Genomic DNA, 23648 nt, shown 5'->3' with positions numbered 1-23648 from the left:
TGGTGTTCAGGGCAGAAGACAGATGTTTCAGCTCAAGAAGACAAAGAGGAAAAAAAAAAAAAAACAAGAATTTCCACTTCCTGCACCTTTTTGTTCCTTTTGGGCTCTTTACAGATTGGATGATGCTTGTCCACACTTGTGAGGGTGATCTTTATTTATCTGGCTTTGCTGAGTCTTAGTTGTGGCATGTGGGATCTAGTGCCCCAACCAGGAATCAAACTTGGGTTCTCTGCATTCATTGGGAATGCGGAGTCTTAACCACTGGACCACCAAGGAAGTCCCACAGAAAGTATGATCTTTACTCAGTCTGCAGATGCAAGTGCTTATCTACTTTGGAAATACCCTTACAGATAATAGTCAGAAATAATATCCTACTAGCTATCTGGGCATCCTTTTGCCAGGACAAGTTGATACAAAATTAACCATCACACCCTTGAATGTATTTTAGCTAAGAGATTTTACACTCTTAGGAAACGACAGTGAGGCAACCTAGGGAATCTGTATGAGCTATTTTATTTGGAGAGTGCATATTCACTGTTAAACTGAGATAACCAGTGATCATTCATACTGTTGGGGCCACTGGGAGGAGGGAAGAGGGATTCTACCTTGAAGACTGTCGGCCATGGTAAGGCAGGATGGGAACTGGGCTTGAACCCTGTTAACCATCCTTAAAGCAAAACCAGGAAACCCCCTCCTTACAGGTGGCAAACAAAGATTGGGGGTAAAGGTCAGGTTGTCTTAGATTAAGGGTAGTGCCTGCACCTGCATGCTGTATTTATGTTAATTGTTAATTGTTATTAATTAAATGTTAATTGTTAAATGTTAATTGTTCCGCACCTGCATGTTGTAAAACTACTTACTAACGTGTAACCCGTCATGTAGCTGAGGATATAAAACCGAGTCCTCTGAAATCACTTGTTAGGACCTGTTAGCGTAATAAACCGTACTCCGCTGTCTCGAGTGTCCTCCGAGGAGTGTTTGCGACACCGGATTCTACAGTACAAGTGCCGAGAGCATACTGGGGCACCTGAGAGGTGGTGGGGATCTGTCTTCTTCTCAGCCCCATGGCAGGATTCAGTGCTGGGTGTCCCTGCCACTTAGAAGGCACTGCCAAGGCTCTGAGAAGCGGGGCCTGGAACAGTCTCTGTCCTCTGGAGCTTAGAGAGTTGACTTAGAAGGCTCTATCTTAACCTGTTACTAAATCCTGGTTTCAGTAACAGAGGAAATGGGGTTTTTACAAAGTTGATCGCACTTAGACCACCCGATACACACCAGAATCTCTCAAAATAGAGACAATTTTCATCATTCAGAGTTTTGTGGTTTGCCTCTTGGAATGTTGAGGAGTACCACAAACTCCTACTTGACCACAGCCTGAGGTGTAAAAACTACATCATGAATAACACCTCCAGTTGGTGCCTGACCACACACAGACACACCAACATGTATCTCGTGACATAAGGGAGATGTGTGTTAAAAATCAAAATTGAGTAAATTTGAAGATCTGATGGGCTTTATTCAGAGATTCAAGAATCAGACAGTAGCTCCTGTAGCAACTAGAGGGGAACTCCAGAGGGTTCTTATAGGCTGGAGGAGGGTGGGACAAGGAGGTATTAGCAAAAGAAAAGAGGATTTCAAGCCAGGCTGTGTTCTTCTGGGGGAAGGGAACTGCAGGGGTCTTAACCATGCAGATTAGCTCCAGAGTCTTGATCCAAAAATTAAGGTTGATTGTTTTATGGGTCACATTTATGGGCAGGGTTAAAACTGCAGTCAAGGCTTGCTTTGCTGTGATGGGAGTAGGGAGAAAAAAATCAATTCATTTGGGGTTTGTCATTTTTTTTTTAAACATATGTCATGTCAGACAATGTTTTCACTGACTTGGTCTCTTTCTTCATCACAAACCTCCAGAATATTAAAGTATGCAAAGGCTTTCCCTCTTGTGGAGTTCACTAGAGCACATTCTTTGAGAGTAGCTAGAATCCTGTGATGTTCTTTCTAAGTTCTAGGTGCTGAAGAGTGGAGTTCAGGGCTTCTCTGGTGGCTCAGCGGTAAAGAATCTGCCCGCCAATGCAGGAGATGGGTTCAATCCCTGATCCACGAAGACCCCACATGCCTCAGAGCATAAGCCCAAAGGCCACAACTATTGAGCCTGTGCTCTGTAGCCCAGGGAACTGCAACTTCTGAATCCTGAGCACCCTAGAGGTGATGCTCTGCAACAAGAGAAGCCTGCGCACTGCGCTGCAACTAGAGGAAAACAAAAACAAAAACAAAGCCCTGCAGCAACGAAGACCCAACATAGCCAAAAATAAATTAAAAAAATTTTTTTTCTTTAAAAGAGGAGTTCGGGGGATGCATGGTCCCTCTCAGCGTTTCAGACCAAAAATGATTTGTTAACAGTGGAACAACTGTGATCAAACATACATCAAGATACAGGAGTCAGCTATGTAAAAATGAAGTTAAGTGTTTCAATTGCTATGTGTCTCTAAAGGAAAACCAGTGTTTTCTTTCTTCTTCCTATGAGTAAGGAAAGCTTTGCTCCCTGGGGAGGAAGCTGGGGAAGGGTAGCAGAACAGGCCACCCTAAACAGGCCTCTTTGACATAATCTTATATTGAGAAACCGCAGACACAGGAGAGGCTCTGAGAGCAGAGTGGAAGCTCTGTGTAAAGGAAATTGTAAGGGAAATTCACAGTAGAAAGGGGGCTTGCCAGGAAGACTGCTATTTCCAGAGATAACTTTTCCCAGTCTTATCTGCAGCGCCTATGTTTCCTCTTCTCACCTTCCAGAGAATTGCCCCCACTCCCAGCTTCCTCACATCTTTATCTTAGTTGAAGATAGTGTCTAAGGTGGTGTGTGTGTGTGTGTTAGTTGCTCAGTCATGTCTGACTCTTTGTGACTTCATGGACTGTAGCCTGCCAGGCTCCTCTCTCCATGGAATTCTCCAGGCAAGAATACTGGAGTGGGTTGCCATTCTCTTCTCCAGGGCATATTCCGGACCCAGGGATCGAAACTGGTCTCCTAAATTGCAGGCAGATTCTTTACCATTTGAGCTACCAGGGAAGCCCATCTAAGGTGGTAGCTTGAGCCATTTGGGGGGTTTTTCCTGAGTATCTCCCATGTTAATCAACTATTTGATTTTCTCTTGTTAATCATTTAGCACAGGGAGTCTCAGTAAAGAACTTAAAGGGTATAGGGAAAATTATTTTCTCTTCCCTACACTGCCCAAGAATCTTAGTGGCTCAGGGTTGTAGGGAGCAACTGTGCTCTGATGTCGCGGTGGTTCAGTCCTCCTGAGAAAGATGCAGGCCTTGGCTCCAGGAGTCTTTGCACCCATGCCTCCACTGGCTCCTTGTCCTCCTTACCTGCTTCCTTCTCTGGGTCACTCATTCATTCATGTCCCTTCAAGATCTCAAACAAGTAGCAATTGGTAACATCTTTAACAATTACCTCATCTTGTGGGCCAAGAGAAAACATTCACAGCTTTCCTTGAGGGTGCTGCCATGATACAAAGATCTCATCCATACAAATAATACTCAGGCATGTCACTCAAAAGTTAAGACGAGCCCCTTTTTGAGACCCTGCTAAAGGTTGGCTTTTATCTCTAAACATCTTCCCCTAATTTTGGCTCCTCTTGTACATTTCCACTTAAAGTCTTTCCTAGAGGATGAAGAAGGAAGTTTAACTTACCACCGACTTCCTACAGGTTCCTGTTCCTCACCTAATGTTAGTTGGAGGAGACAGGGTTTAGTCTCAAGGTGAAGTTAACTGTATGTTTAATGACTGCTCTGATAGAAGTCTGTAGCAAAGGTCATGCATTAAAAAACCCACACCTACAAACTGTTGAGACAACATTGTTTCAAGGTATTTACCTCTGTCAAAAATCTGTATAACCTGAAACCATTATTAAAGTAGCAGATTTGACTTTTTTAAATCTGAGTTTTCCAAATTCTATCTTACCTTCAAGTTCATTTGTGCCAAACGTGTGCACGTGCGCTCGGTCGTGTCTAACTCTTCCTCTGTCCGTGGGATTTTCCAGGCAGGAATACTGGAGTGGGTTGCCATTTCCTACTCTAGGGGCTCTTCCCCATCCAGGGATCAAAACTGTCTCTTGTGTCTCCTGCAGCAGCGGGTGGATTCTTTACCACTGGTGCCATCTGGGAAGCTTATGCCAAATGAGCATAGGCTAACCCAGTTTCTCAGTATTTGGTAATCCCTATGGAACATAAGGCCTGTTGAATGAACGAACAGAATACAAAGTGTCAGGGGTACTCTGGTCAGGGTTAGCCTGAGAGTCTGCATTACTGTTGTGGTAGAGACAGCTGGTTCGTCGCCAGGTATCTCTGCTCCGTTTCTTTACAACTAGAACCGCGGGTTTTCACTGGGCACATGGCTGCTGAGTTACAGTTACAGTTACAGACCTTACTGCCCAGCCTCTCCTGAAGCTAGTTGTGGCCATGTGTCCAAGTCTTGGCCAGTGGAAGTAAGCAGAAACAACACGTGGCACTTGGAAAAAAAGGACCCGCCCTGGACTTCTTTCCCTGAATCAGTGACAAGGGCAGAGCCCAGTGCCAGACTGTGGCCCTGGAACTTGGAGCACTGCTCGCTTACCACCGAGAAAACACTTCCACCTCGTCTCAGTCACAGGGTTTAGAATTTTGGGTCACAGCAGCCACTCTTGAAAGGGAGCAGAATATGTATTTCTGGTAGAAGGAGTACTTCAAACTGGCTAGTTTTGAAAAGCAGCAGATATAGGAGAAGCTGTGGAAGCCAAGGAATTACCCTTTTGTGAAAGACTTTTACATTTTTAAGGGAAATCTCCCGATTGCCTCCCGTAACTGCTTCCCTCCCCCATTGTCTTTGTCTTTAGCTGGAAATTTAAGGGGGTGGCTTGGGCTATTTGGGGGAGTTACTCAGTTTTTCCTGTGTGTCTCGCATGTATGTAGGATGTATAGGAGTTATTAAACTCTTTTTCTCCTGTTAATCTTTTATTATGGGGGTGTGGTCCTCAGCCAAGACCCTGAAGGATAGAGGGAAAATTATTTTTTTCTCCCTGTAAACTGTTCTACATAGTACAGGTATAGGTATATTACAGTTGACCCTTTAACCAATGTGGGGGTTAAAAGCCTCAATCATCCACCCTTCACGCAGTCAAAAATCTGAGTATAACTTGTGACTCCCCTAAAACTCAACTACTAATAGCCTACTGTTGACCTAAAGTCTAACCAATAACATGTGTGTGCGCTCAGTCGTGTCTGACTCTTTATGACCCCATGGACTGTAGCCCCCCAGGCTCCTCATTTCATGGGATTTTCCAGGCAAGAATACTGGAATCATTTGCCATTTCCTTCTCCAGGGGATCTTCCTGACCCAGGTATTGAACCTGTGTCTCTTGGGTCTCCTGCATTGGCAGATGGATTCTTTACCACTGTGCCACCTGGGAAGCCCCTTACCAAGAACATAAACGCTTGATTAACACATATTGTTTATGTTATATGTATTATACACTGTATTCTTACAATAAAGTAGCTAGAGAAAAGGTTATTAAAATCTTAAGGAAAAGACATTTACAGTACTGCACTGCATTTATCAATACTGAAAGTCTGTCATCTGTTATAAAATAAAGAATTCCTCAGTACCTATATTAATATTGTCCTATATGTTATAAAACACTGTAGATGTTACACATCTTATTAACACTAGGTATCAAAACTAAAAAGATGTCAAAGAGAAATTCACGTTTCGTTTAAATTGTCAACTGAAAAAGTTCACATATAAGTGGCCCCCACAGATCAAACCTCATGTCGTCTGAGGGTCACTGGTACTTCTTTTCCCCAGAGGCCCCACCAAGAAGCTTCCCCTACCCACTAAATGACCTGGATTTATGCAGTCAAAAGGCAAATTAATGTAATTCAGTAACATTTATTTTACATAAAACAATTTTTCAAAGAATACATTTAAAAACCATCCAGATACTGATCGTATTGCATTACAAAAGCTTGAGAGGCACAGTGGAAATATTCAAATAGATTGTGAGGGCTGGAAATGGGGGCCTTCGATCGCTGTTCACGGTATTCCTTAGTCACTTAAAGGCTCTGGGTCCGAGGGTTTTTACCCTGAGGCAGTAGTGCACTTCACTGAGTAGGAATAAATCACATAAAATATATACCTTTGTACAGAAAGTGTTATTGTACTGTCACTTTCAATTAGTTATAAAACTCATTTTGAATTGCACAAAAGTTCTCTTTAAAATCGATAACTCCCAGGAGGCAGGGCTTAGAACCAAGTTATCTGTCTAAATAATTCATTACAAATAATTCAGTTTCCATTTCTCCACAGAGCAAAACAACAACAACAAAAACCTATGAAGAGGTACATTATTCAAATGGGACATTTAACATTTTTTTCATAGGAAAATAGGTTTACACATTTGTCCCTAGTCAGCTAAAATTATCTCCCTACTTTAAAACAAATCCCAGAATGTCCAAAGATTTAAATCAGAGTACGCGCACCACAGTACAGCGTGGCAGCGTTTACAGGAATTCGTTCCGTGTCTCATTCTACTGCAGTATCAGATTACCAGAAAGGCACGTGGGTACATTCTTCAGAACAGTTTTGGTCTTGAAAAAAAAAAATCACACGTTTATAAGCAGTGATTTCAATCATGTTTAGAAACAAAAATACTAAACAGATTCATTTCCTAATCCAGGTCATACAGAATCCAAGAGATTTCTGCAGGCACTTCACTTCCCGTAGAACTTCTTGTTCAGCAGGTATATGAGAAGGTTTACATTCACTTTGACTTTATCAAACATTTTCATCACAGCTACGCCTTCATACTGCATCTGAAGTAAATCCTGCAATTGCAAGGAACACCAATCACAGCTTCAACTTGACGTTTCCCACATTTAAAACACATTCTAGAAGAATTTGTTGACAAAAATAAGATTCAGTTGACCTAAGGACCTCGGTGGGGACTCTTATACTTCAGTGTGCATCGGAATCAGCTGCTTTCTTAATGAAACACAGGCCAGTTAACACAGATTGCTGGGGTCCACCCCCAGGAACCTCTGATTCTGGAGCTCTGCGGGAGGGCCCAAGAATTGGCATTTTAACAAGTTCCCAAGGGGTGATGATACTGTTAGTTTGGGTGCCATAGTCTGAGAATCACTCATCTCAATGAAAGAAAACAGATTTTTAGAATTGATAAGGACTGTATGAGAGAAAACCAATACCATTAACATTAGATATATAATTAAAAGTTTAATTTTAATTGAAAAACAAGACACAGAGGTGACAGCAAGATGAGGTATATCCTGTAGAAGAGCCAGTGTTTTCTAAAGTGAGAGTCAGACAATTCATTAAGGAGCAAAAAGAATATTAGAAACTCCTCTTTTTTTCCCCTCATTCCTTAAGCATTCATATTTTCTGTGTATTTTTTAAAATTAATTTTGAGTAAAGTGCCAAGTGCATGTATACTTTATAAACAAATATGTAGAAATGGGGAGAAATGATCTATTTATTGATGAAAATTGTGAGACTGACATTTGGAGACCAACAGACAAAGCAAGTCCTCCTGATCTAGACAGACTACTTGTGTTCCTGTATTCTGTTCCTCAACCTCAAGTAAGTTTATCACTCTGTTTCATCACTGCTGTATAAACAAAGAAAAATTAATAAAATTTCCTTCATTTATAAATTAATAACTGGGTCACACCAGTCACACACATGAGACTAAGCAGTAACATTTTATAATAACCAGGACAGGGGCCCTTCCCAAACAGAAGGTATCATTCCTGAACTGCCCTAGGCTCATACCCAGGTCTTGTTTTCCTGCTTCTAGTTCTGAAAACTTCTTGCTTCTTAATGATAATACCTTGTGTCTGCAACGAGCATGGCCACCTGCGGAAGTTGGAATCATCTTTGAGAGAATGTGGGCTCTTGCCAGCTTCCTGCTCCACTTTCTCAATTAGCTCCAACTGCACTCAACTAAAACCCCTCCATTATTTAGAAATGCTTCTGAGATGGAAATGCCACAGGGAAGTGAAGTTCTTTGATCAAGAATGCTTTTGACTATTAAACAGGGGTGGAGGTTCACTTTTCATTTGGGACAGGCAACATCTGTTAAAGTCTCATGGAAAAGAACGAAACCAACATGGTTCGGTTGAGAAGGAATCATGTACAGAGGGAAATTAGCTGGGCCCCCCATGTGGGGAACGGAGGAATTCTGATGGAACTCATGGTTGAAGACCAGATTTTAGCCTCAGCTCCACTATTTGCTATAAGATTGCAACAACATATAACCTCGCTGAAGTTGTGTTTTCTTGTGCGTAAATCGGGGCTTGACACTGCCAACTCCACAGGTATGTTACTGGGTAGATGAGATCAAGGAGTCTGCAAACCCTTTATAAGCCACTCTTGTCTGGTCAGGATCAACTGGAATCCTGTGAGACAGGCAGCGGAGCAGAGCGATGCAGGGTTTGGACTCCAGGGGCCCCTTCCATAGCATGCTTTCTGAACCTCAGTTCTTCATCTGGGAAAAGAAGAACGCCAAGGCTGTAGCCCTCCATAAACACCAGCCATTATCTGTATAAGCAGAACCCCTTCACGTACGTCACGCTTCCTGTTATGTACATGGCTACAGGATATAATCTTTATGAACCGAGGAAACAGTGGGTTGAAGAAAATCTAGACACATAGAGTTAGAAGGAATCTCCCTTTGTCCTTATAGAAACAAAGTCCTTGACTCAAACTAAAGACCTGGCCATCATATTTCTCTTTCTTAAAATTCACTTCATACTAGAACTGTCTAAAAGCCATATGTGACAAGATGTCTGACTTTATGTCTGACAATCATTTTATACAGGGCGGGCTCTGTGGGCATTCGATCTGCACACAGTCCCCTGATTAGACAAAGGGCCTTGCACTTAATGTTCTGTTGTTACCATCTTGAAATTCTCACCAATTTTGAGTAAGGAGCTCTGCATTTTCATTTTGCACTGAGCCCTGAAAATTATATAACTGGTCCTGACGATATACATGAATGACTGAAAAAATCTGGAGCATATTAGCCATCTGCAGACAGCTAAGGAGTAACATTTGACAACTGTATGTCTAAGTGAAGGGCGTGAACAGCTAATCCCTACTATGGAACTTTAACAAAGGAGCAAGTGAAGCTGGATGTCTGCACCCACGTTAAAAGGAAGTCCTGTAGAATTCCCAAGGCCTCTCTAAACAGGTGTCTCCTGGTCACTGGTGATTCATCTGTTCAGTAGATGTTGATTGGCCTTGGGGCATTTCCTTCTTGGCAATCCATGATATATCTTTGCTTTAGAGAAGAATCACTAACCAAAGCGCATCACTGCATTCTTTTCTCTTCTTCAATTTAAGTGTTCCATGGAGTGAGTCAAGACGTTCAGTTTAATTTTTAAACAGATACATTTAGTGACATTTAAAATACATTAGAAAACTATTTACTTAAGTATACTTTGCAAAATTACATAATATCTTCAATTTTCTCCAATTTACTCCATTATCTCAGTGTCTTTATCAAACCAGTTAGCTTTTTTTTTTTTCTTTCTTTCTTTTGTTCTTTGAGCTTACAAGGAATGCCAGACAGAAAAGAAGGGCCCTGGTATTTTACCCCATGGCTTAGGGGTGGGGGTATAACTTCCTTGGCCTCGGCCACAGGTCACGCAGGCAGTGAGCCTAGAACTTACACCACTCCCCATGGTTTGTCACGATGACTCATGTAGACGCATGCAGAATACCTGGGAACCATTTTACAAGTAGTCTAAGGGCCCAAGTACATAAGGGTTATTTCCATTTAAAACCTCATACAAAAAAGAAAACTCAGTCACATTGATTGATCAGTGTAAGGATGATCTCTAAGGATCTAAATTGATCCTGTTCTAAGCATTAAGAAGTTGGAGTAGGCAAATGTTTGCTGCAAACACCCTCCACTTTCTTTTTCTTCTTCTTTTGGTGGCACAAACTATTTTCTCAGTTTCAATTCAAGCATATTTGGCTTAATGTGATTCTTATTTTAAAAAACAGCAATAATTAGGACCCAAACCTCACTTTTCTATTTATAGCCATCTGTTTTGCACAATGTTTTCCTTGCTTGTGATCCCAAAGAATTAACAAAGAAATTTAAGAACCTGATATAAAAATAATTCTAGGAAGGAGAAAGAAAAGGAGAAATGAGATCCAGAAAGTTTCAATCCTGGGTATATGTTATCTTAGAAATGCAATTGCCTAAGAAAAAGTTTCCAGCCTTTAATCAAGAGCTCTGAATACTGTTGTGTATATTATTCTTTTCTCTAAGTTTCAAAATGAAAACATGGCTTAGAAAAACTCAATGCTATGGTTTACCATTTAAAAGCAGTTTAAGTTCCAATAATTTGAAGAACCATAGCTTTTAAAAAATCAATACTTAGACAGGCAAATAATGGTGGTATTGGTCTACAGCTAAATGCCATTGTTTGTCACGAAGAATGCAAGCAAGGGAAGCCAAGAATGACCCCCTCCTTTAAAAAACTCCCCCCAATATGCAGGAATTCCAGCTTACCTGAATATTGAGCTGAACCTTCTCCATCTCAACACCCAGGAATTTTGATCTGACATCGAAGATACCCACATCTTCAGTAGATGAGATATCAAATGTAACATTTTTAAACCTAGTGAAGAAAGGACCATTCACACATGTGGAACTGCAAATATATGGTTAAAGCTGAAATGAATGGAATCCTCAGTCAACCCCCTCAGTGAACAGCCTGCTGGGAAAACCCCAGGTAAGTTACCCCAAGTCCCCCATCATCTTTTCCTGATTTGGCTCACGGGAACTAGGTTTGATGGCTCCTGAGGAAATCTGTAGCCCGTAGAGCACTGGAGTAGGTGCTTTGTTACCAAAGAAAGGCAAAAGATGACCCTAGGTCTTAAAGAGCATAAGATACAGTGGAAATTGTATGAGATTCACAGAACTGTAAGTGTTGACTGTATGGCTGACAGGAGGTTAGTTGTTTAGATGGTTACTTTTATGGCAACTTCAAAGAAGAAGAAGCATTTTCTCTGAGTTGGTCTGAGTCAAAGAGAAGGCAGGATGGAATAAATGGAAGGGAAGCCAGGCCTTGGAGGCAGCAGGAGTTACAGAGGACTGTACGCAGTGAGTGTGGCCTCCCACAAGGGGAAAGGGAGTGATGGAGCATAAGAATCTGGTTCTTGAAACCAAGGGTGCCTGATGTGGCGCCTGGGAGGAGAGTTTCTCCTCCACTTCTAATACACTTCTAATACACTGCTGCTGGAGTGGCTCTGACCCAGGCAAGGCACCCTCTGTGGCTTTCAAATGAGAAAAGTCCTGTGTGTGTGTGTTTTTTTTTTAATATTTATTTTTATTTCTTTGGTTGCATAGGGTCTTAGTTGTGGCATGTGGGATCTAGTTCCCTGATCAGGGATTGAACCCAGGCCCCCTGTAACGGGAGTGCAGAGTCTTAGCCACTGGATCCCCAGGGAATTCTCAGAAAGGTCCTGTTTTGCAACTGTAAATAACTCTCACTGAGCAAGACCAAAGGTCAGACTGGTTTTTTTTTTTTTTTTTAATTCAACATACTTGTTTATGCCCAGCTACTCGTCTTCTCCCAATTATGGAAGGGGGGATGCTGGACAATGTGGCAGGAGACATATCCTTGCCTTTTACAAAAGGAACTCATAGAAACAAAAGCTGAATTCTGTGGTCGTTCCTAGGCTTGAAACCCTCTGAGGCTGGGGATGGGGGTGTTTGGCTCTAAGCCTGGGTCCCTACAGGTCCCAGCACAGTGCAAAGTGTCCCAGAGCACTCAGATCGTTACTGCTGAATGAATGAGGGCCCTGGCTCATTCAAAGCCACATCACTCCAGCTCCCTGTTTGCCTTTAACAAAATTAATCTATTTTTTTTTCGGAGCTAGGCAGCAACGGTTTCTATCTTGTCTTCAAACCTAAGGAAATACAAATTGATAGAAATAGTAAACCATTTGCTTTGAAAGCAGCAGAAAATAGCACACTGAGTAAAATGTCAATTTTTTAAATCCCACTTTCTTAAAAAGACAAAGCAAATAATCTACTTTTGAAAGGCCTTTGGAAAGGCAGCCTTGCATTCTCATCGCTATGACTCAGTACTTTTGGAGGGAAAGGCGAGGCTGGCAAAGCCATGGGAAACTCAACCTCTCAATCAGTGCCAGGCCTGGTGGGAAGCCCAGAGATTACAATATGTGTGTTTTCTCCTGTCATCTGAAATCAAGGGGAAGCCCTGATAGACCCAGTGAAGCTTTCTTCAAAGGCCACAGGAAGCTGAATTAATGTGAGTCAGATCTGATGTGCATGATGAGAGGGGGCATGTGTTCTGTGCAGATTCTGGGTGCCACTCACTGGTTTGCCTGAAGATCGTCTATGTCCAGGAGGACACCCTTCTCCTGCAGCTTTGCAGCTGTGTACCGCACTGGCTTTGCCCGCTTCATCCCTCTGGGTTCTCCTTTTCCATCAAGTTTAATTGATCTCCGAGTATTTCTGGCAACAGAAGAACAGACCATCTGCCATGAAGGTGGCAAACTCAGATGTTCCTGGCAGTACAGCGGCCAGGAGAGCACACCCCCGTCCACCCCTGGCCTCCAGGTATGGAACCTGGGCAACTTTATATTATGTGATTGTCAGTGACAACCCCATCCCTGCACAGTGAAATCTCCTACTGAACTGGTTAAGGGAAAGCTATTTTCAATGTGACTCAAGTTTGAATTACAGATGAATATGCTTCATAACACTTGCATTCTGTTGTCTCAGGAGTATTGGACCACATGGCTCCCTTAAGTCACTTTGCAAGTGAGGTGCTGTGAAATGAACTGTGTACACACTCCTAAGGGAAGGGGTCATTAAAAGTGTCTAGTTTAACAAATTTATACAAACACTAGATGGCCATCCCTGTTCCAAGTGCTTTCTAAATACTGCCTCACATTTACAGAATTAACCTTTCCATGTGTTCCAAAATAAATTCCTCTGTTCCACAGTATTCCATTTAGCTCTCATTACAACACGTGTGAGGCTGGTACTCCCAAATTCCACTTAAAGATGAGAAAATTGAGACTTCAGAGAACACTGGATTGGTTCAAGATCACTCAATGTAAGAGAGAATCCCAATCTATCTCACTTGACTGCAGAGCTTGTAAAATGCCTTGCAGTAGATGCAGTAAATACGTAAAGAAAATCTCTCACAACTTTATTACTACTATATATTAGCTTGATCAACTTTCTTCCTCGCAGGAATAGCATAAAAGTAATTTAAAGGCTGCAAATGAATCAGAACTAGTGGGGTCCAGGTAAATGAGGTTTAAATTTGGTTATATTCCTCCATCAAATCTTCTATGATTAATGAAATTTACTTTTTTGTACAGCACCATTTTTTAATGTCAATTTGACTACAAATATTACATAAAAATAATGAATTACATATTTAAATGGGTAATTAAAATTTAAGATTGACCTTATCTAGTGATAAGAATAATTATGAGCAAAGAATACTCATTAAAATTGGCTATATTGTGGAAAAAAAAACTATGATATGTGTGCTAATGGGTAATAGAGAACTGACAAATTTTGTCTTTTGTGTCAATATGACGTTTAAAAACCAGTAAGCAATTAAAATCACTAAGTTGCACTGTGCGACAGCAAGTATCTGGCTTTAAACATTATCAAGCATATAAATACTGTTTACTGTAAATATCCCCAAGGGTAGCTTTCTTTTTTTTTTTTTTAAGTAATAGTGTTTAAAAGACTAAAAAAGAAGGAATAATCAAAGTGCTTCCCCAAGTGTTTAAAGTTACTTTGAAACACAACAGGGTAAAACTAACTTTAATGCCCATGTTTATAGAGAATTAACATGTTTCTAAATTCATTCCTGACTTCTTAGCTCACAATGGCGAATCATAAAATTGAGATTCTAGTTTCTGGTTATGTAATAAATCAAAGTTTGCTACCAGACCCAACCGGAACAGCCCAGGATTGTATATGAATTGATACCTCGTGTAAATCATGACATTACAGAAGAGTATTTGATTTCAACTTACTTTCTTTTTAAGTTGTCTAAACAAGTCTTGATGTAAGTGTCATAATAATTGATTTGCTCTTCAAAAAATGCCGCCTTCTTGTTAAGTGCATTGAGCGTCTGCTGAAGTTTTTCCAGCTCAGCTTTTCGAAGCTTACGATGGATTCTTTGATTTCGAATATCCTAAGGGAAAAAGGAAAGGCCATGGTATGAGATTTAAGCAGGAGTTTGCTTTATAATATTGCCCCTTTGGAACAAGAAGCATATCTAGTACTAAAATCACTCTCTGGGACCGTTACAATAGTTTGGGCTGCCCTGGTGTCACAACAGTAAAGAATCTGCCTGCCAATGCAAGAGAGTCAGGTTAACACCCCTAGAGAAGGAAATGGCAACCAGTCCAATGGGTAGAGGGGTCTGGCGGGCTACAGTCCATGGGATTGCAAAGAGTCGGATCTGACTTAGTGACCAAACAACAATAACAGTTTATTTTAGTCACCTCATTTTAAACTCTCAGCACCCAGATGTTCCCTTTTTACTTTAGAACTGGGAGTGTCCATGTTTTACTTTGAGATGTAAGGTTGATGGAAAAGCGAAGAAGCAATTTTAGAGTAAGTATGCAATTAATCTAAGGAGAACTAGTGTTTTAAAAAGTGTACAAGCAAGACTTTAGCAGGAGACAATTTCTTCAGAATGTTTTGAATTATATATACTTTGGAGAGTGCTTTATCCTGAAAAGTGTTATATTTCATCATTACATTCATTTTCTTTTCTTTCCTTTCTTAGCTATCCTGCCAGGATTGTGGGATCTTAGTTTCCCGACCAGGGATTGAACCCTGGCCCCCAGCAGTGAAAGCTCAGAGTCCTCACCACTGGACCACCAGGGACGCCCCCATTTGTGAAATAAATTTTTTAAAAATATACTTTTTAATCTGAAAAATAGTTTCCAACATTTGCACAAACAACAACTGGGGTCTCAAGACTGACTGAACAAATTCAACATGGATAACTATTAGTTGGATTTAAATAGAGTTCCTAGAACATGAAGTTGATCAAGCTGCTTATGGCTTGAGAGAGACATAGTATGGTTAAACTTACAAACATATAATTCTTTTTTTTTTTTTTTTTAAATTCTAATTGGTAAATTAAGGAAATGTTTAAGAAAACAGTTTATTATTATTTTTCCTTTGTGGACAAATTAAAAACCATTTCTTTTAACTAAAAATTCATTAAGTAGAATCTTTGAGGGGATGCCTTCATGATAGTTTTTTTCTTTCTTTAAGACAAAAGCCTCAATTTCTCTAATGTACATTCCCTAAGAGAAGTATTTTCCAACCCAGAATTACAGAAAAGGCACCACTTCCCTTGAATCACTCAGGCTGGAAGGAATAACCCTATTGCCAGTAATGGCCATAACTTTCCATGGAAGAATAAAGCTGAGTGCACTTCCCTTTCAGAAGTTAATTCTTTTTTTTCTGATCATGTAACTGTCCTTAACCTCCAGATCCATTTTAGTTTGCATATTTGGACAAAAGAAAACAATGAAAAAAGTTTTTTTTAACCCAAAATATATACTTCCTTATCCTTGGCAAACAGATCTAGCCTTTTCCTGTGATGTTTCCTTGCACTAATTTGATATCCTTTTCTCAGGAAGTTTCTCAACTGTAAAAATATGGGATGAGAAAACAGAAACTAACTTTGAAGTCTGAACTGCATTCAGGCTAAACTAACTAGAGACAAATTCTCAGGGACATGGAGGTATCATCTCAGTGGCAGGTCCTATGGGCAAGAGGATTATATGACAACTTGAGTTATTACTCAAGAGAGAACTCTCCTAGAAGTGTCACTTTTAAACTTAGTAGGTATTGTTTAAAGCAACAGATGAAACTCATCTATTATGCTTCCTAAGCATTGATGTCTGGTATGTTTCAGCTCTTCTGACAATTTAGGGGAGTTGCGCCTGAATGCTCAGCTCAGTGTCCTCAGAATGTCCAACTCTTTGCAGCTGTACAGACTGTAGCCTGCCAAGCTGCTCTGTCCACAGGGGTTTCAAAGTAAGAATACTGGAGAGGGTTGCCATGTCCTCCTCCAGGGGATTTTCCCAACCCAGGGAGTGAATCTGCATCTCCTGCGTTTCCTGCATTGGCAGGCAGATTCTTTACCACTGGGCCACCTGGGAAGCCCCTTAATTGGGGGAGTTGTGGTTATTCTCTGTTAAACGTCATCAGCTGCTTTGAAACCTTAAAAAATCTGTAATATTGAGGAGGACAGGAACCATATGTATATAACTATGAATCTTTCATGTCACCTACTGAGTCCCAGCGTATGAGCAATGATTAGCACAGACAGAGGATAAGATGGTTGGATGGCATCACCGACTCAATGGACATGGGTTTGGGCAGACTCCAGGAGTTGGTGATGGACAGGGAGGCTGGTGTGCTGCGGTTCATGGGGTCGCAAAGAGTCGGACACGACTGAGTGACTGAACTGAATTGAACTTAACGCAAAGCAGAAAGAATACTCTTCCCCACAACCTTGGCGATCTTATTGAGAATGTCTTGGTATTTGTTTTTGGATGACACGTGTCCAGTCTGTTCCAATGTCCGAAGATTCCTCTGGATTTTCCTCTTTTTCTGCTCTAGGGGCAGCTGTGCATCTTCAACCATAGACCGGCTCTGCTTCATGTCTTCGGGAGTTCTGGAATCTAAAACCGCGCGGTTCACCATGTCTGAGGCATGATCTGTCTCCTGGAAAGGGAACATCAAGATGTTGATTTATCTCTGATGTCCTGACCTCACAGGTTCAGAAGCTGCACAAGGTAAACCAGTATCAAAATGAACGAGGTCCTCAAGCCAAGGTCCGGAGACCAGAATCACATGTTCCCCAGGGGTTTTGTGGCAGGGTCTTTGGGAAGGAATTACTTTGTTTTCCCGAAAAACAGAGCAGTGGTGGCAGGCCTACCCTGAGCAAAATTCTAAATCATTATTTTATGGTTAATGTGATAAGTTATCTTAGTAACAGATGTATTACAAGGGATAACCAGCATTTTATAATTCCCTGGATGGAAGGATTTCAGTATTGGATAGGATAGTCCAGTTGAGAAAATTAAAACTAGATTATCCATTAAAACGTGGCCACGAGAACCCTGAACATCCAGAACCCAGTTGAACGCTCACACACGAGCCATATTTATGGACATTTACAAGCCGTGAAGGCAGTCAGAGAGACCTTTGTCCTGGTAAAGCAATCATTCTCAAACCATGAACTCTGAAAAATGTGCACGGTTTCTTTGAACCAAAGAAATTAAGAGTACGCTAGCACAAAATATGTTTCCAAATAAATGATGAGTAAATGAATGAATCAAAACAGTTTGGATAGTTTGTTTAAAAAAACTATACAAGAGACTAGTGATCTTCACATGTCACTGTACTAGAAAATTGACTGACACAGTAGACAGAGTCTAAGACTATAAGTGTTATTACACACAGGAAAGACAGATCAACCTTAAGGACACAGTAATAGTAAGCCAGGTCAGTAGTTAACAACAACAGTAGCAACCAATGTTGTTGAGCACTTAGTATGTAACAGATATTTTTCTACTCATTTAACATGTTTTAACTGAGTTACTCCTGAATTGGGTACTATTATTATCATTCCCATTTTACAGGTGAGGAAACTGAAGCATAGAAATATTTCTAGGTGCCTATCCTAACACAGCTGGGAGGTATAGAGCTACCTTTGATTTTGGAAGTCGGCACTCTTGGTGACTATGCTACATTTGGGGGGAAAGAAAATATTCTTAATAAAATATTAAGAGTTAAAATTCTCATACTCAGTACTATATTTTACCCACTTTGGTTATATATACTTTTATTAAAACCCATGACATAATTTCTTCACAACCAATTAAGAACGATTCAGGAAAATCATGTGTAACCCAGCTAAAGTTCCAAAAAGTACAAAAGTACAAAGAGGTAATTTAATTGATAATCTTGTTAGTGTTTGTTTAGGGAGTGGCAATTATTGAAACGAAAGCAATAAAACTGAAATTAATTCAGAACAAACTAAATAATGATACATTTTGAAGGATGCTGATAAAAGTTTAATGCAAGATTGTTATGAAACTTATTTACACCAGGATAATGGTGCTCTGATCTAATGGACTCAAGATGTTGGCTTCTGAAGCATTTGAAAAACAGTTTTAATGGGTAAGGCACTTGTTCATTTCTTCAAGTCGGCAAAAACACAAAATATGAAAGGTATTTTTCTATATCCTGTTGACCAGAACAATTCCTTAAGTGACTTATCTGCCTATCCACTGCAATGAGTAGTCTTCATTTTTAAGCAGTCCATTTTTTTCCCCTTTGTTCCCTACACTCACTGTTCAAAATTTACCATGAACATTCAGAGGCTCTGAAATACCCAGAACTAATCTTCTAGTCTAGGATAAGATTATTTAGTATACATTCAGTGCCGTATTTTCCTATTTCATTTCCGTTGATATTCCATGGATTTTCTATATAATTGAAGTCAGTTCACTGAAATTTTTACTTCCAAACTGTGTCAGATAGTTTCTCTGAGATAACAGCAAACATTTGGCACAAAGATTTGTTACTAAAATCAACACGTACCTAAGGTACTTATTATTTACACTCTAAAGGCCAATTACCTGTTTTGCACTTGCTGGTGTCTCTAAGATTTCTGTCAGTGTGCTTCCTGGTTGGTTCCGGATCACATCAATGATCAGTTTTTTGGTCCTTACAAAATAGAGAAAGGAGAGACAGGCTTTCAGACAGCAGTCCTGATGCACAAAAATCTGTTTCTCCTGAGGCAGTGCAAAGATGAAGCTTCAAAGAGAATCCTTAAAAATGGAAGCGTCTCGCAGAACTTCAGGATGTCTGCTTTAAGGCTCCCCAAAGTTCATGAATGCTTGATAATCAAAGTCTGGGTTTTACACGCTTGAGGCCGTCGGATTATAGGGGCTTCCCAGGTGGTGCTAGTGGTATGGAACCTGTCTGACAATGCAGGAGACATTAAGAGACCCAGGTTCGATCCCTGGGTGGGGAAGATCCTCTGGAGGAGGGCATGGCAACCCACTACAGTATTTTTGCCCGGAAGTCCCATGGAGAGAGGAGCCTGGTGGGCTGTGGCCCACAGGCTCACTCAGAGTTGGACACGTCAGATTACAATGTCAGCATCCTGGGCACAAGGGTGTCATAACTACTCTCTCGTTTTCAATTTCATCTGCGCTTTTGGGCCATGCTGTGGCAGCCGGTGGGATCTTAACTCCCCAACCAGGGATGGAGCCCGCGGCCCCAGCAGAGTAAGCTCGGAGTCTCAACCACCCGAACCATCAGGGAAGTGCCCCCTTTCTTCTTTTCAGACTGAGACTACTTTCTGATGACCAGGAGGAACAACTGGGCTCATCACTCTGGAAGGAGCAAGAATAATATCTAATGTCCTGACTTTAATAACATTTAAACTTCTGAGCCTGTTGAAAACATGATAAGCTACTGGGAGCTAGACCAGCTGTTACTGTTGATGCTCTAAGAATGTTACGAAACACTGTGAAGGCCAGTGGGAGTGCAAGTCCCGTGTGGGCTGTGAAGGTTCTGGCTGCCAGATGACACAGCAGCCTGGAGGAGGGGTGGTTGGGAACTCGGATCTGGTGGTGGGACTAACCCATTGGTGAGGGTCCCTGGCCTCAGGTGGGAGAGAACAAGAGAGATGCTCCGTAACAAGAGCTGGAAAACCACTCTGTCAGTGCCAAAACTATGTATTTTTTCATATGTGTTCTTTAGGACAATCAGCCATCCTTTCCTAATTAAAGATCAGGTTATGTAACTATGTACTAAGGCTTTAATGTAAAAGATAAATGGTCAAGTATGCTCCCTTTTACATAAGTAGGAACATTATTGGACAGTGTCCCTTCAAAAAAAAAAAAAAACGGAACATAAACAGAAGTCGCCTTAAATTACAAACAGGTCTAACCAACATCTGAAGTTTCATTCTTGTTGCATTGAACCTCAGTTCCTCTCTCAAGGCATACATGGTATCACAGGATGATGAATTTCTTCCTCAACTACAGCAGGAAACATTCATACGGCATGAAAATTGGAAAAGGAAAAGAAAACATCATTCATGTTTTGAGTTCCCAAGGCGGGGGACTGCTCCCAAAGGATAAGAGGAAACTCTCAAAGGAAACTGCAGATATATTATTCTTGCAAATAGGATAAAATCCAACAAGCCATCTGTAACCATTATTCTTCTCCTTTCTTATTTAAGTCTGTATGAGAAGAATGATCACAACCATTTCCTCTGGCCCATGAGCTTTCACCGCCGGGGATTTTCAAGCTGTCTGGGAATGCACAGAGAAATGTTGCCCTAGAGTCAGAGGTGGACATACAGCTCATTCCAGCCATGTGCGAGACAACTCTGCTCCTGAGAGCCAAGAATCTGTCATCTCCCTCCCCACTCAACTCCCACCTCCAGTCATCATTATAAATATCTTAAGTGGAAACATCCGGTTAGAAATAAAAGCTCTGGGTGATTTTAAAAAATGTTAACACTTATTTGAAATAATATTCTAGGAACGACTGATGATATATGATTCCAGGAAACTCTTTGGAGAAGCTATCTGAGGACCAGCACGACCAGGGTCACTCAAGTGTGCCCTCGTCGGGACAGAGAATGTTTATCTGCTTGGGAGTGCCCGGAGGACAAACTGCACACAGCCTTTCTCTTGAAACTCTATTTTACATCAGGCTTCCACTGGAATCTATTCCCAAAGTTTCACCCCAGACTTCTTACATGTAAATAACTGTCCAGTTTCATGACAGGGAAATCACTACCTTGCCTTGCATAATGGTTAAAGACACTGGAGTCAGACAGATCTAAGGTCGAACCAAGTGTGTGGATTTGTGCAAATGATAAAGTCCTTGGAGGTGTTTTTCTTTTTTTTCCTTCCTATTCACATAATGGAAATCTCTCAGGACTGAAAGAAAGATGCATGTACATCCCCTCCTTAGAGTCTGACGTGTAGTCAGCATTTGCGTGGTCACTAAAGCACCACCTGCTGCCCACGATGACAGCCACTGGTCATAGGTGGCCAGTGGGCACTTGAGACATGGTTGGTCCAAACTGAGATATGCAGTAAGTGCAAAACACACACCAGATGTGGAAGGCTCAGGATGAAAATGGCATGTGTCATGTTGCTGTCGTTCAGTCGCTCAGTCTGGTGGCATACCAGGCTTCCCTGTCCTTCACTATCTCCCAGAATTTGCTAAAACTCATGTCCATGTTTGGAAGGCTCATTATGAAAAAAAGGAATGTGTCATATACCACTAATAACTTTTTATACTGATTCCATATTGAAATAACAATATTTTGGATATATTGGGGTAAATTAGCATATTAGAATTAACTTCACCTATTCCTTTTTAAAATATGGCTTCCAGAAAATGTAAAAGTACCCGTGTGGCTCACATTAAACCTCTCTGAGATGCAAAGCACTGGAGCAGCCCATTCCTGGACACGAAGCCCACTCAGAGAGGTCTGCCTTCCAGTGCGGTCCACTCATTGGACCCAGTGAGTCACAGGATGTCAGCGCTGAGGGGGACCTTTGGGCAACAGTCCAATCCCTGGTTTTACAAATGAGTCAGCTAAGCCCTAAGCAGCTCCATTGTTATAGAAGCTCACATTCTATTTCCTAGAGTTGCAGGGAACAAGCTGAACTCCCTTTCCTCCTCATCAGCCCCGCACCAACCTGCAGAGGCTGCCAGGACTGTCTTCTTCCCCTCTGCTACCACTTCTCTTTTTCCCAAGCGAAACCCCTCAGTTCCTTAAGCCTCTTCACAACAGGAGTTAGAGAGTTTCTAGTCCTGCTCACATTTCAGTCAGACAATGAATTTATGCCACATTCCCCCACCACCACCTTAATGCAAACACAATATGCTAGATATGGTCTGACCAGCATGAATCAACTGGTTAACGTTTTGGCCCCATGGATGTTCAAACAATAGGTGAGACAAGCCGATCAAATCAAGGACTCTGCCATCTTCCCTGAATGAGTAAAGTTAAGAAAAAATGCAATACACCAGGGAGTTTATTTGTCATAGCTCCACTCAAATCCCACGGTCAATAAACGGGAGTGCACGGTGCTTGTAAATGGGTGTGGTCCCTTAGGTTGGACCACTGCCTTCGAAGGGCGTCTGTCATTACCCCTGGTCAGGACCATTCCTGAGCCTCCCCGTCTGCCGCCTGCCTTACAATGTGCCCAGGGCTGAGAAGGAATTGGTGTTGATGGAAGGTAAAAATCATGTGATTACACATTTTTATCACCAGGCCTCGAATATCCCCTTAGCCACTTAACTGCTCGTGCCAGTTTGGACCAAAACCAGGGAAACCTTTCAGCTGGATGACAGATGCCTAAAGTGAATTATGTGATAGGAAAAAAATTCTCAAGCGATAACAAGCACTCAGGCAGTTAAGTATGAGTAAAAGCCACAAATAATGCTTTCTACTTATACACGTGTACTTCCAGAGCAACACGAGCTTAATAAAGGCCAAAAGGATCACATGCTTTAAGTTAAACCAAAAGTTATAATAAGAGGGATTTACAACTGTATAGTTCTATATAATTTATAAGGTGTCGTTGTGTGACCTCACTCACTCATCAGAGCTCTCCAGTCCCCATCTCCCCTCTTCCCCATTTAATGGATAAAGGAAACAAATACTTAGGTGATTTGATCAGAGTCCAACTGCTAATGTGTGAGATTGGGGCTGTAACCCCGGGTCTTCCTAGGCCTCCCCAACCAGGCTTTTTCGTTTGTTCTTTTAATACCACCATGCTTGGTAGTGAGGTGGTGCAGTGGTGAAGAATCTGCCTGCCAGTTCAGGAGACTCAAGAGACTCGGGTTCCATCCCTGGGTCGGGATGATTCCCTGGAGGAGGAAACGGCAACTCACTTCAATATTTTTGCCCAATAAAATCCCATGGACAGAGGAGCCCGGTTGCAAAGAGTTGGACAAAACTGAGTGACTGAGCACATGCTTGGTAATATCTTCAAAATGGCAATATCCCAGACTGACACTGCAGGCAGATTCTTTATGAGCTACCAGAGAAGCCTATCTTAAAGTGTACATTAACGGAATATCAATGGCCTGTGATATAAAGCATGTCAGTGACTAGATACTTGCTTCCCATTATTTTAGAATTTAATTTCCTCACCTCAAAGATAAAGACTGAGATACACAGTCTCCAAGCCCCCATCAATGACACCTTTTATAATTATCTGTTAGTAACAGGATTTTGAAATATATACTTAAGGCATAATGTATTTGGAAGTAAGGCTTGCTTCACATCATGGAGTGAACTCTACCGACTGTTTTGAGCAACACCCAAATTCCACTTCTGAAGAAGGCTACTTGGTCAGTCTTGAAGTTGTTATCCACAACGAGCACTGGCTGTTTAGTGAAGGGCTCCGCCAAGACTAGGATCTCAAAGTATGCCCGGAGGAAGGCTTTCAAGACCCTAGAGGCCAGTGAATGCAGTAAATTATTGAATCTATTAAAAACACTGGCCCAATGGCC

The 23648-nt window shown here is 41.4% G+C and overlaps 1 protein-coding gene across 2 annotated transcripts in view; it reads right to left on the bottom strand.

Annotated features, from left to right (window-relative positions):
• Positions 1-5894: 5894 nt before the first annotated feature.
• IQGAP2 (IQ motif containing GTPase activating protein 2) overlaps positions 5895-23648 on the bottom strand; it is a 309664-nt gene continuing 291910 nt past the window's right edge. For both annotated transcript variants that reach the window (XM_019968069.2, XM_019968070.2), the window contains 6 exons: positions 18728-18815; positions 16593-16805; positions 14084-14244; positions 12396-12533; positions 10563-10671; positions 5895-6849 (listed from right to left, as the gene is read on the bottom strand). In XM_019968069.2, coding sequence (XP_019823628.1) covers positions 6736-6849; positions 10563-10671; positions 12396-12533; positions 14084-14244; positions 16593-16805; positions 18728-18815 — 823 coding nt within the window. In that variant the 3' untranslated portion in view covers positions 5895-6735. The remainder of the gene's footprint in view (positions 6850-10562; positions 10672-12395; positions 12534-14083; positions 14245-16592; positions 16806-18727; positions 18816-23648) is intronic.

Source organism: Bos indicus, chromosome 10, assembly GCF_029378745.1.
Source record: "Bos indicus isolate NIAB-ARS_2022 breed Sahiwal x Tharparkar chromosome 10, NIAB-ARS_B.indTharparkar_mat_pri_1.0, whole genome shotgun sequence".
Lineage (NCBI taxonomy): Eukaryota > Metazoa > Chordata > Mammalia > Artiodactyla > Bovidae > Bos > Bos indicus.
This window is presented reverse-complemented; position numbering and strand designations above follow the sequence as displayed.